Source organism: Salvelinus fontinalis, chromosome 3 (assembly GCF_029448725.1).
Source record: "Salvelinus fontinalis isolate EN_2023a chromosome 3, ASM2944872v1, whole genome shotgun sequence".
In the NCBI taxonomy this organism is placed as follows: domain Eukaryota; kingdom Metazoa; phylum Chordata; class Actinopteri; order Salmoniformes; family Salmonidae; genus Salvelinus; species Salvelinus fontinalis.
Window position 1 is genome coordinate 32,212,937 of NC_074667.1, and position 13,769 is coordinate 32,226,705.

General features: G+C 42.9%; 1 protein-coding gene across 3 annotated transcripts; it reads left to right on the top strand.

Annotated features, from left to right (window-relative positions):
* Positions 1–258: 258 nt before the first annotated feature.
* slc2a11a (solute carrier family 2 member 11a) lies at positions 259–12,820 on the top strand. 3 transcript variants are annotated; one of them, XM_055912606.1, is made up of 12 exons: positions 259–429; positions 894–992; positions 1,250–1,410; positions 2,491–2,615; positions 2,892–3,021; positions 3,217–3,380; positions 3,618–3,805; positions 6,778–6,888; positions 7,265–7,366; positions 10,640–10,715; positions 11,079–11,206; positions 11,659–12,820. In XM_055912606.1, the coding sequence occupies exons 1-12, from the start codon at positions 331–333 to the stop codon at positions 11,875–11,877; spliced, it is 1,602 nt and encodes a 533-aa protein (XP_055768581.1). In that variant the 5' UTR covers positions 259–330; the 3' UTR covers positions 11,878–12,820. The 3 variants fall into 3 exon arrangements, with proteins under 3 accessions (XP_055768581.1, XP_055768600.1, XP_055768590.1); XM_055912625.1 differs by having other exon boundaries at positions 3,618–3,751; XM_055912615.1 differs by having other exon boundaries at positions 3,232–3,380.
* The last annotated feature ends 949 nt before the right edge of the window (positions 12,821–13,769 follow it).

The following is a 13,769-nucleotide window of genomic DNA, read 5'->3' on the forward strand; positions in this document are numbered from 1 at the left end:
CCAGCGTGGAGTACAGGTTGAATTTACGTCTCTGCCCAGTGGGAGGCGATCCATATTCCATATTTGAGGTATTGTATAGAGAATAACAACGTATTGTATGAGACCTGCAGTAGGATAACACCCACATGAAGGTCAACGTTATACATAAACCTGACATTTCATATAGTGGTTACACATTCCCTTAACATAACAGGAGTTGGGTGTCACACGAAACGTGACACACACACGTGCAAGGGGAGTGGATACTGTACTTATACAGTATTTCAGTTGGTTGGGGTTGGGGAGTTCGGTGATGTCCACAGTCCTGCGCTCAGCGTCCTGGCAACCTGTATGAATCAAGGATTGAAACGGTCCGCTGTTATATTTTTACTTAATAATACAAAATATAATTTTCGATTCGCTATGTCGCATGTTGGAGTGGATAAGAAGGTACAGTAATTTTGTTTTTATTTCGTAATAGGCAAAACATTTTATGGACCGTGTATTGTAGTTTGGTGTCGGGTTAAACTTATTTTTAGCAAAATGCACTTTTTTTCCCATGTGAAAATAATGATAGTCACAAAAATGCATTAGAAAAATGTAATATGTGCACGTGTTTTTTTGTTTATTGACATTTATCCAGTTAGTCAGACTATTCTGACTATTGGCATGTTCTTCTTTTCGTGCGCTGTTGTTCCCATTACCTGTTTTTCGAATAGTACCTGAAAATATAGGACTGGGGGCATAACACAGTTTTCTCCTAATTCTCTTATGTAAATCAATACTCTGTGGCTAAGTACTGTGCACTAGTGTACATCTCCAATATTTATTAAAGTGAACAATCTTTCATCTTTCATCATTTCACCTTTCATCATTGTTGTTTATTTTTTATTAATACTTGTTTGTACTGACAGGGCAATGATCTAAACTTGATGTTAATGGTGACGTCGTGTGCCATTGGAGGCACTCTTCAGTATGGCTACAACCTTGCCATAATGAACGCACCCACCATAGTAAGGTTATTTTGACACACCTGTGTGTGTGTGTGTGTGTGTGTGTGTGTGTGTGTGTGTGTGTGTGTGTGTGTGTGTGTGTGTGTGTGTGTGTGTGTGTGTGTGTGTGTGTGTGTGTGTGTGTGTGCGTCCTTCCATGTTCTAGTTTGTGGGGATCCAATGGGGATCCAAATAAACAAATACAATCTGTGTGTGTGTATGTGTGTGTGCACATGCTCACGTGAGTGTATTTGACCATACTTGATCTTTCCTTTCAGTACATTCAGAACTTTGTTAACGAGACATTTCGGGAGCGCTGGGACGTGCAGCTGAAGAACTACCAGGTCACTCTGGTCTGGACTTGCATTGTGTCCATCTACTCCCTGGGAGGGCTGGCCGGAGCTCTTATAGCTGGACCCATGAGCATAACCTTTGGAAGGTAATAATGTATTACTGTATATCTGGATCCACGAGCATAACCTTTGGAAGGTAATGTCATCAATGTCAAGGCAATGTCAATGTCAGATATTGACACAAGGATGTGCGGTAACCTTGGTATGTGGCCCTCACTGAAAAGCTTACTATGTGCTTTAGAATTCAATATTAACAGGGATCTATCAGTGATATAATCTCAAAGAGAAATGTTTAGTGACTGATGAGCAAATTTTCATCTGTTTATGGATCAGATGTAAAAGGGGGTTGCATCAAAGAGAGCATACACAGTATCGCTGAAGACAGCAAGGCTACTTTATGTTTTCTCTTCACAGTGGAGTCAGGCAATGAACAATGTGGTGGTGTTTATGTTTCTCAAGGCTGAAAGAGCACACTGAACCTTGCAGGCTGGCACCAGGGCATATATGATATCTGGACAGAGAGTAGTATTTGCATAAACGTAATTATAACATCATTACTTCAGTATAAGTTAATTGATACTCAAGATTTACTTGGATCTACTCGTCTCCACTATATTCTACTCTACTAGTCTCCACTCTACTCTACTTTACTAATCTCCACTCTACTCTATTCATCTCCACTCTACTTTACTAGTCTCCACTACTTTATTAATCTCCACTCTATTCTACTATACTCACCTCCACTCTGCCCTACTTGTCTCCACTCTATTCTATTATACTCTACACTACACTACTAAATTCTACACTACTCTATTAAATTGTACTATACTCTACACTGCTCTACTATATTCTACTTTACTGTACACTCCACTACTCTACTAAATTCTACTCTACTCTTCTTCACTCTATTCTTCTCGTCTCCACTCTATTCTACTCTACTTGTCTCCGCTCTACTTTATTCTACTCTACTAAATTCTACTCTGTTCTACTCTACTTGTCTCCACTCTACTCTACTCTGCTCTACTGTACTCTACTAAATTCTACTCTACAATACTCTACTAAATTCTACTCGTCTCCACTCTATTCTATTCTACTAAATTTGACTCTACTCTACACTACTCCACTATATTCTACTCTACTCTGCCCCCCTTGTGTTGCTCCCACAGGAAGAAGACTATGCTGTTGAATAATATCTTCTTGATGCTGAGTTCACTCCTAGCGTTGACCAGCAGAGCTGCCAAGTCTTTTGAGATGATCATCATCTCCAGGGTCCTGGTTGGAATCAATGCTGGTATCTACTGTATATTCAACCAGAGGGTTCTCAAATGGGGGTTCTCATGTCATCAAACCATGCTCATTGTGCAACTGACTGCATTACTTGTACGTTGTGTATAGAGAAAAAAGTGTAATACTGGTTGTATGTTTGTTGCCGTCTTAGGTCTTTAAATGTCAATGACATGTAAATTGTAGATATAGATAAGACAAACAGCTGTACAATTACAGTATTATGTTTGATGCAAGAAACGGAAACCATAGACAGTAGAGAAATTATCTACTCCTTTCACAGGGATCAGTATGAATGTGCAACCCATGTATTTTGGTGAGAGTGCTCCCAAGCACCTGCGAGGGGCTGCTTCCCTGTCGTCAGCCATCTTCACAGCGTTTGGAGTGGTGTTAGGACAAGTCGTGGGCCTCAGGTAGGCAACATACAACACACCGACACATAAAACAAAGACAAACATCCAAGCAGAGCTTTCAGAGGCTACCAAATCAGCCAACAATTTAGTGTTACTTACACATAAATCTAGCACTACAATGGATTGTGTGATTTGTTTGGGGAAATAATTGCTGTTGTAAACTTTGTTTTAATTAAGTCAGTATTTCACTTGAAGATGTCATGTTTCCAGGGAGATCTTGGGCAGTGAGCCCTGTTGGCAATACCTACTGGCCAGTAATGCCATCCCAGGCCTCATCCAGCTCCTCACTCTCCCCTGGTTCCCAGAAAGCCCTCGATACCTCCTCATAGACCGGGGGGACAAGGAAGCCTGTATCAATGGTAGGTAGGAGGAGAGCCAAATCATGGTCCACGTTCTGTTCCTCTTGTATGTGAGTTAGAGAGATATACAATAAAAGCATGATCAGGTTTTGTTGATGTTCATTGTGCCGCCTCTGCGTCAGCAGGGATGGGTAGTCTTTAAATCTTATATATGCGTCTGTGTACTTTGCCATCATTTGTATTTCCAAAATCCATTTTGCCCATCCACATGTGTGTGTCTGTGTGTGCGTGTGTTAGCTCTAAGGCGTCTGCGTGGCTGTGAGGTCCAGAGATCAGAGTTGGATGAGATCCTCCAGGAGCAGGCTGAGGCTAAAGGCCTGAGGCCCAGCAGACCCTGGGAGCTGTTCGCTGACCGTAATGTGCGCTGGCAGGTGATCTCTATCATCACTCTCAGCAGTGCCATGCAACTCTGTGGCAACGACTCCGTGAGTTACTACAAAAACTCGGAAATAAGAACTTAGAACTAAAACGTAGAATTTTAAATAACTGTATTTTTCAACAGGGAACTTAATTTGTAGTGCATTTGTAGGCCACATGTGTCGCATAAAATCAAAAATAATATCTGTGGTGAATGATGATGCAATGTCCTTTTATTATTAATTTACCCTCTTACAAATGATGTAAGAAGCAGACACCTGCTAGCAGACTTCTATTGTTATTGTAAGCATGGTTTCTCCCCACAGTTATTGGGTTTCTCAGATGTTTGGTTTTGAGTAAGCAGGGTTTTGGTTCTCTCTGGTCCTGGGGTTTCTGACTGAGAACTCTCTCTCTCTAGGATCAAAGTTACCTACCTGTAAAGAACCCCATTGTTCTGACAGTAGAACATACCCAGCTCAGATACAATTTTGGCCACAGTGTTCCTGACCCCTCCTTCTCACAGCAAACTTGATTAGAAATGTGATATCAGCTATCAATATTTCATACTGTGCGTAGACGGGTTTACATTTCCTTGTTAAAAATGCATGCTGCTGGTGATGACATGTGGTTGTACTTTACAGTTGTAATGCTACGGGAGTTAGGGAGGAGTACATAACTTAAGGTTACTTTCGTAACGCCAGTTCTCTGATAATAGAGTGGGGTGTCTCACATTGGGATTCGCTGGATAAGGGGTGTGCCAGCTCATCCACGCCTGGTCTCCTGCCAGCGCAAAGAACAGAGGGCAGTGTGCGTCTTTTGTGCAACGCAAAGAGATCTAAGCTGGATCCAACGTATTTCTCTCCGAGATCTGGTTCTCCACTGAGAAGAGGAGTGCGCTGCTCCACATAATAATATTTGAAAAAGGAACTTGTATAGATGCAGAGAGTGAGGGCCGTACTGGCGTTTTGATGTATGCTAGCACAGTCGTATTGTCTGTCCTGACCAGGATGTGACAATTTGGAAAGATAAGGCAGAAAGTGTTTTGTAGATAGGAACACTGTGTCATCAGTTTCGAGACAGTTTATGTGAGCGGGGCGGAGCTGTGGGGACCACAACCTGTTTAACCACTCTTTACTTTGTGAACTGCGCCTCCCCCCACCCCCCACCATGTGAGTGATGCATCTGTCGTTGCCACCTTCCTCATTGACACTACCCTGAGGTTATGCGTCCAGTCTGACACCCAGGTATTCTATTATATGTGTGGGCACCCCCCCCCCCCCCCAATAAGTACAGGCAGTAGTACTTTGCCGCCGTTATAGCTCTGATTGCCCATTTGCTCAAGTTGCCACTTGCCAGAATTCCATTGAAAGCGAGTGGTTTCGTAGCAAACTGCAGTTTGTACCCCTCTGTAACTGTGGACATGACCCAGGACTGGAATATGCATGCACGCCAGTTCTCTGCTCTTGTGACGAGTTGCCCATAAGTTTGATGACTCACTCTCTGGCGGCGCAATGGGGAGTTTACCTTTTATTGTATTTTTTAACTTACCAAGACGCTTGGATGCAACAGAGACTTTTATTACAAAGGGAAGTGTTGAGACACTGGGTGGGGACTGAAAATGTGTCTTCTTACCTCAGCTACTAGAACCCCAGGTCGGTCGCCCCTTCTTCCCTCCAAGAGAATCAGCGGGCGGGACTTCGTTGTGGCTGTGAGGAGCCTCGAAGAGGGGATGCTCTACACAGTTTTCGTCCTTGGCAACTCCTTACAATGCACACAGGACTCGGGGTTAGTGAGCATGAACGTAGGTTTTACAGGACGAGAGGAGGAAGCTAGCAATTCTACCATTTGGGCAGGTATGAAGAGCTAGTGGAGGTGAGCTGGCTTTTCAGTGAGCTAACCAAGTCTCAGTAAGGGAAAAGGAAAGGGGGATACCTAGTCAGTTGTACAACTGAAATGTATCTTCCGCATTTAACCCAACCCCTCTGAATCAGAGAGGTGCGGGGGGCTGCCTTAATCGACATCCATGTCTTCGACGCCCGGGAACAGTGGGTTAACTGCCTTGCTCAGGCGCAGAACGACAGATTTTTGCCTTATCAGCTCGGGGATTCGATCCAGCAACCTTTCGGTTACTGGCCCAACGCTCTAACCAGTAGGCTACCTGCAGTAGCTAGGCGTGTGACGCTAGCTACCACCGGAGACTTGGAGCAAGTAGAAAAAGGCAAAGCACGAATTCTACTCAAAGCAAAAACTTTACTTTTGGACAGTACTCAAAACTAGAGACTAGAAGCTGAGGTCCTACGTTCGGCAGCGTAAAGCTCACGGTTCATTGCAGAACAGTTAAGCAGGGAGACAGGGATCAAGTCGTGCTGAGGAGAGCTTAGAGAGGGAGAATGACCAAAGGGGCGGGGCCGTGGCAACTTATAATGAGTAGGGTCTCTCCTCATTCGCTACGCAACCTGTCTGTCTGCGACAAACATCGGGAGATTGGACCTTCTGTAATGATTTGCTTATCCAGCGAATCCCAATGTGAGACACCAAACGATTATTTGAAAGAGAGTGTGTTGTTTGTATTTCAGATAGGGTTTAATGAAGAGGTGTAGTCAGTCCAAGGCCATGCCAAGTTAATAGTGCTGCTGCAGTCTCTTAGTTGCCTTCATGCTACGTCTCACAGTCCCTAACTGATGACTGTGTAATTACAGTACCTTTCTTTCATCAGGGGATTATTTAGACCAGGGGGCTGGCAGCTGGAAGCCTTAGGGAGAGAGCTGACTGGGTATTAGAGCAGTAATATGCTAAATGCTTTGCGGCTGAATCAGCTTATCAACAACACAATTTCAATTTGGTCATTTGATGTAATGATTTGAAATGCTCAGTCAGTCTGTCAGTACATGATAAGGACGGGACTCATTTTATGAAAAACGATAGAAAAAAGCATAGTTTTATTAAAAAATCATCATAACTGAAACAGCAGCCACTGTGCTCTGTCAGTACGCTTACTGTATGTACAGTGTATGTGATGTTCTCTTTTTCACTCCAACAGATCTACTTCTATGCGTACTATGTGTTTAAAGAGTCCGGGATCTCTCCGGATATGATCCAGTATATCACCATATGCACTGGTACATGTGAATTCACAGCCTGTATAATATGTGTGAGTATTCCTGAGTAATAATGTGGCTGTTGTGTAACTACTGGTAACTAACTAACCACCCCAGAGGCAAGTAGGGATTGTTTTACCCCTGTGTGTGTGTGGCTCTCTCGCTCTCTCGCTCTCTCTCTCTCGTTAAATCCTTAATCCAATAGACCTTTGAAAAAGTTACTCTGTAAGAAAAGTTACATTTCAAAATTGTTCCTGCATTCTGAGAGCTGTTAAAGTGCTTTTCTAGGCATTCTGTTTTGGATTAGAACGTTGCTCACCTCGGTGTAACCAGAGACGTAATAGAAGATGAAACACCACTCTACGACTAACCTCAGGGCTGAAAATGATATGATTTTAATATACATTGTACTGTTTGCATCCTCCTCAGAACCTGCTGATTGAGCGACAGGGCAGGAAGATTCTTTTGATGGGAGGCTACGTTTCAATGACAGGCTGGGCCATTGTCTTCACTATAGCTCTGTGTTTTGAGGTATTCTACCTTCTTATGTCATCCTCTTCCCCTGTCAATGTAAGAAAATAAAAGTGCGAGTGGAAATCAAAAGGTGAACTGAAACTAGATGATGGAGATACACGGCTGAAATGCCATGTCCTAGTCATGTCCCAGTCTCTAATTTCATTGGTTTTGTTGACCTTTGGGACTCTATTACTTCTGAAGTGCGTACGTACTCATCCTAATGGAAGGATGGCAGTCTGACTTGGTGCATCTGCGTTGCAATCATGCTTAGGTTGCTGTGTACCAGGCAGAAAAGGAAACATACCTTTTTGAACCCACTGTTGTTTATTTCACTTCATGTTGTGACAACACATCACTCTATCCACCAGGAGGGGTGATTCTACTTTGTGCTTTGCATGTGTAAGTGCAGCGGGTGATTGGATAGGTATAGTCAGGTACAGTTGGAGGATCTTAATTTGATCACCCTTTTGTTGCTGAGAATTTTTCTGCACAGTAGAAAATGTGAACTTGTAGTGTATTCAAGGCTTCTAGAGTTTGTAATTTGCACTTTAAAATGTCAGACTTGATTTGCACTAATGAAAAATGTATCAACCCCTACAAAAAATTATAATCCACATCATAATTCACATTTCCTCTTGCTGCAGGATTATTTCCCTGCTGTAGCAAACTGGCTCAATTCAGATTCTAAATCTGTAAGGCGACAGGACACTCTTAAAAAGCCCACTCAATCAGTGGTATTATGTGGTGCTCATTTGAATTAACATCAATTTAGCTCAATTATTTTTGGACCAGTGATTACCTCAGCCTTTGGTCTGCAAGAAAGTCAGATGTTTTCAATTTGACTGATATTGATTCAGCAAGATAGAACTGAGTTGTCAGGACAATTACTTAATTTTTTATATATAGTTTTTAACTTGGCGTTAGCATTGAATAGCCACCGTGATATGCAACTTTTCAGGGAAGTTGGGAACCAATATACACAGGCAGTTAGGAAAGCTAAAGCAGAAATTTGCATCCTGTAGCACAAAATCAAAAAGTTCTGGGACACTAAAGTCCATGGAGAATCTGAGCACCTTCTCCCAGCTGCCCACTGCACTGAGGCTAGGAAACACCACCGATAAATCCACAATAATTGAGAATTTCAATAAGCATTTTTCTATGGCCGGCCATGCTTTCCACCTGGCTACCCCTACCCCGATCAACATCCCTGCACCCCCCCCCCCCCCCCCCCACAGCAACTCGCCCAAGCCTCCCCCATTTCTCCTTCACCCAAATCCAGATAGCTGATGTTCTGATAGAGCTGCAAAGTCTGGACCCCTACAAATCAGCCTGGCTAGACAATCTGGACCCTCTCTTTCAAAAAAAATATCTGCCGAAATTGTTGCAACCCCTATTACTGGCCTGTTCAACCTCTCTTTCGTATCGTCTGAGATTCCCAAAGATTGGAAAGCTGCCGTGGTCATCCCCCTCTTCAAAGGGGGAGACACTCTAGACCCAAACTGCTACAGACCTGTATCTATCCTATCCTGCATTTCGAAGGTCTTCGAAAGCCAAGTTAACAAACAGATTACCAACCATTTCGAATCCCACCGTACCTTCTCCGCTATGCAATCTGGTTTCAGAGCTGGTCATGGGTGCTCCGCAGCCACGCTCAAGGTCCTAAACAATATCATAACCGCCATCGATAAGAGACATTACTGTGCAGCCGTATTCATTGACCTGACCAAGGCTTTCGACTCACCACATTCATCACAACCACAATCACCACATTCTTATCGGCAGACTCAACAGCCTTGGTTTTTTCAGATGATTGCCTCGCCTGGTTCACCAACTACTTTGCAGACAGAGTTCAGTGTGTCAAATCGGAGGGCCTGTTGTCCGGACCTCTGGCAGTTTCTATGGGGGTGCCACAGGGTTCAATTCTCGGGCTGACTCTCTTCTCTGTATACATCAATGATGTCGCTCTTGTTGCTGGTGATTATCTGATCCACCTCTACGCAGACGACACCATTCTGTATACCTCTGGCCCTTCTTTGGACACTGAGTTAACTAACCTCCAGATGAGCTTCAATGCCATACAACTCTCCTTCCGTGGCCTCCAACTGCTCTTAAATGCAAGTAAAACTAAATGCATGCTCTTCAACCGATCGCTGCCCGCACCTGCCTGCCCATCCAGCCAGCATCACTACTCTGGACGGTTCTGACTTAGAATATGTGGACAACTACAAATACCTAAGTGTCTGGTTAGACTGTAAACTCTCCTTCCATACTCACATTAAGCATCTCCAATCCAAAATTATTCTAGAATCGGCTTCCTATTTAGCAACAAAGCATCCTTCACTCATGCTGCCAAACATACCCTCGTAAAACTGACCATCCTACCGATCCTCGACTTCGGCGATGTCATTTACAAAATAGCTTCCAACACTCTACTCAACAAATTGGATGCAGTCTATCACAGTGGCATCCGTTTTGTCACTAAAGCCCCATATACTACCCACCACTGCAACCTGTACACTCTCGTTGGCTGGCCCTCGCTTCATACTCGCCGCCAAACCCACTGACTCCAGGTCATCTACAAGTCTCTGCTAGGTAAAGCCCTGCCTTATCTCAGCTCACTGGTCACCATAGCAGCACCCACCCGTAGCACACGCTCCAGCAGGTATATATCACTGGTCACCCACAAAGCCAATTCTTCCTTTGGCCGCCTTTCCTTACAGTTCTCTGCTGCCAATGACTGGAACGAACTGCAAAAATCACTGAAGCTGTAGACTCATATCTCCCTCACTAACTTTAAGCCCCAGCTGTCAGAGCAGCTCACAGATCACTGCACCTGTACATAGCCCATCTGTAAATAGCCCATCCAACTACCTCATCCCCATACTGTATTTATTCATTTATCTTGCTCCTTTGCACCCCAGTATCTCTACTTGCACATTCATCTTCTGCACATCTACCGTTCCAGTGTTTAAATGCTATATTGTAATTACTTCGCCACCATGGCCTATTTATTGCCTTACCTCCCTTATCCTACCTCATTTGCACACACTGCATATATATACTTTTTCTACTGTATTATTGACAGTATGTTTGTTTATTCCATGTGTAACTCTGTGTTGTTGTATGTGTCGAACTGCTTTGTTTATCTTGGCCAAATCGCTGTTGTAAATGAGAACTTGTTCTCAACTAGCCTACCTGGTTAATTAAAGGTGAAATAAAAAATAAAATACATTTGCTAAATCATCTATTTTCAACTTGATAACTAAGTTCTTTGTTTTACTGTAACAGCACAAGGTGGAGTGGATGTCCTACTTGAGTATGGCCTGTATCTTCACCTATATACTCAGCTTTGGCATGGGCCCAGGTGAGCCAGTCTCTTCCTTTCAATAGCTTTAATATTAATATTTAGCGTTAATATTATTAGACCAGTCAGTTAGAAATACTAGCTAATATTGAAGGGAATTACATTGGCATTTAAGTATTTTATCCTACACACTACAGAGTATCCAACAGAGTTGCAGTTGACAGTTTGTTGATAGTTTGAGCATCTGTAGATCATATATAAGGGTCTGTCCAAATAAAGTGTGATTTCATTTCATTTCAACTATGGCTGTATTTTGCCTTGGGGATTAATAAAGTACACTCATCTCATTTTTGAATGTTCATGGGAAATGATCTATAGTAGGGTGACGTTATTGGTACGGTCTGTGTTTATCTTTGCCTACAGCTGGAGTGACAGGGGTCCTCCCTACAGAGATCTTTAGCCAGACTGCCCGTCCAGCAGCCTACATGATAGCTGGCTCAATGATGTGGATCAACCTTTTCATTATGGGGATGATCTTTCCATTCCTGGTGGTGAGTGAAAAACACACACATGGCTCCCGAGTGGCTCAGCGGTCTAAGGCACTGTATCTCAGTGCTAGAGGCGTCACTACAGACCCTGGTTCAATTCCAGGCTTTATCACAACCGGCAGTGATTGGGAGTCCCTTAGGGCGGCGCACAATTGGCCCAGTGCTCTTCATGACATGTGCTCTTTATGACAAAATGTTAAAATTAGATTAAATAAAACGTTTTTTTCATCAAGTTCCAATACTCAAAAGGCAACTAATTGGTGGAACGACCCCCCCCCCCCCCCCCCCCCCCCCACACACACACACACACACACAATGTGCAATTGTAAATGAGAACGTGTTTTCAATTTGCCTACCTGGTTAAATAAAGGTGAAAAAAATATAATAAAAAAATAAAAAAATAAAAAAAACACACACAAACACTGACACGTTTGTATTGTTCTCTCTCTCTGCAGAGTGAGCTGGGTGAGTTCTGCTTCGTCCCATTCGCTGCTGTCTGTTTCCTGTCTGCTCTGTACGTGGGCCTGGTTCTGCCTGAGACCAAAGGGAAGACCCTCTCAGCCATCGCCAACGAGTTCCACAAACTCAACTACAGGGGCCAGGACAAGCAGGGTCTACCTGCCCCTCAGGCACAGTATCAGTTGGGAGAGGTCTGCCACTCCACTGCCCTGTAGGCCTACTGCTCTCCTACCTATGACTTACGACCTCTACCATTGACCACAGTACTATGTACGGTTAATTAATTAACCAGGAGATCCACTTGAGGTCAGAATACCTTTTTCCCACAGGAAACCAGGTTTTCCATCATCTTTGGTTTGGAAAAAGCATACAAAGATGGTGTATTCCCTTTCATTAAAATGAAAGTACAGTTAGTCCATTTTCAGCAATAAACTCTTGGAGAGAATAATTATTGTTTTGAGCAGAGATCCCATTAAAGTTATAATATGTAATTATGTAGTATTGAGTGGCTTGAGTGAAAGCCTTATGTACAGAGGGGTGTTAAGGGATGGACTGTCTTTACTTTGAAAGTTGTTCATTTGAATAATGTGACTTTGGCATCAAGTAATGTGCACTTTTAGTCTACCGGTACAGAAGAAAATGCAATGTTGTGGGTCCCATATCTTGAAAGAGTGAATGTAATCAACATAAATCTTTAATGGTGAATTCCATATACACTGATCAGTGAAGTTGTTTTTTTTTTTTTTTTTTAGGACCAATATTTACCAAATACCTGTGAGCCTGTTTATGCCGTATCAATCACATATTGCCTTGTGATGAAAATGAAGAAAGTATATTCAAATCAAATTTGGACTATTTATTTATTTTTGCTGTCCAGGTCAAATGCAAAGTTCAACTGCTGTTACGTGTGTCATCGGGTTATCATACAGATATGGTGGATGATATTGTAACAAGGTAAAACCAAAGATATCTAAGCTACTGTATGTTGAGAGAGTATTATACTGTATTTATAGATCATTTCATATCAAGCTATATTATCAAATAATCAACTTGTTTTGAACAGTATGTCATATATTTCATTGTTTGGAATAGATTGTGATCATAAACAAATAAGACCATGTAATGTATCTATGTGAAATACAGTGCCTTCGGAAAGTATTCAGACCCCTTGACTTTTTCCACATTTTGTTATGTTACAGCCTTATTCTAAATGGATTAACAAAAACAAAAAATCCTCAGCAATCTACACACAATACCCCCATAATGACAAAGCGGGTTTTTCAATTTTTTTGCAAGTATATTAAAAATAAGCTGAAATACCATATTTCCGTAAGTATTCAGACCCTTTGCTATGAGACCCGAAATTGAGCTCAGGTGCATCCTGTTTCCATTGATCATCCTTGAGATGTTTCTACAACTTGTTTGGAGTCCACCTGTGGTAAATTCAATTGTTTGATCATGATTTGGAAAGGCACATACCTGTCTATATAAGGTCCCACAGTTGAAAGTGCATGTCAAAGCAAAAACTAAGCCATGAGGTCAAAGGAATTGTCCCTAGAGCTCCAAGACAGGATTGTGTCGAGGCACACATCTTGAAGGTCCCCAAGAACATAGTGGCCTCCATCATTCTTAAATGGAAGAAGTTTGGAACCACCAAGACTCTTCCTAGAGCTGGCAGCCTGGCCAAACTGAACAATCGGGGGAGAAAGGCCTTGGTCAGGAGGTGACCAAGAACTCGATGGTCACTCTGACAGAGATCTAGAGTTCCTCTGTGGAGATGGAAGAAACTAGAAGAACAACCATCTCTGCAGCACTCCACTAATCAGGCCTTTATGGTAGAGTGGCCAGACAGAAGCCACTCCTCAGTATAAGGGACATGACAGCCCGCTTAGAGTTTGCCAAAAGGCACCTAAAGACTCCTAGACCATGAGCAGCAAGATTCTCTGGTCTGATGAAACCAAGATTCAACTCTGGCCTGAATGCCAAGCGTCACGTCTGGAGGAAACCTGGCACCATCCCTACGCTGTGGGGGTGTTTTTCAGCGGCAGGGACTAGGAGATCCTAAGCACACAGCCAAGACAACGCTGAAGTGGCTTCATGTCAGGTC

Excerpts from the sequence above, each read along its gene's own strand:
- slc2a11a (XM_055912606.1), top strand. The coding sequence starts at position 331 with ATGAATCAAGGATTGAAACGGTCCGCTGTTATATTTTTACTTAATAAT. Across the intron at positions 993-1,249 it reads TAATGAACGCACCCACCATA|TACATTCAGAACTTTGTTAA; the intron begins GTAAGGTTATTT and ends CTTTCCTTTCAG. Across the intron at positions 2,616-2,891 it reads CCTGGTTGGAATCAATGCTG|GGATCAGTATGAATGTGCAA; the intron begins GTATCTACTGTA and ends CTCCTTTCACAG.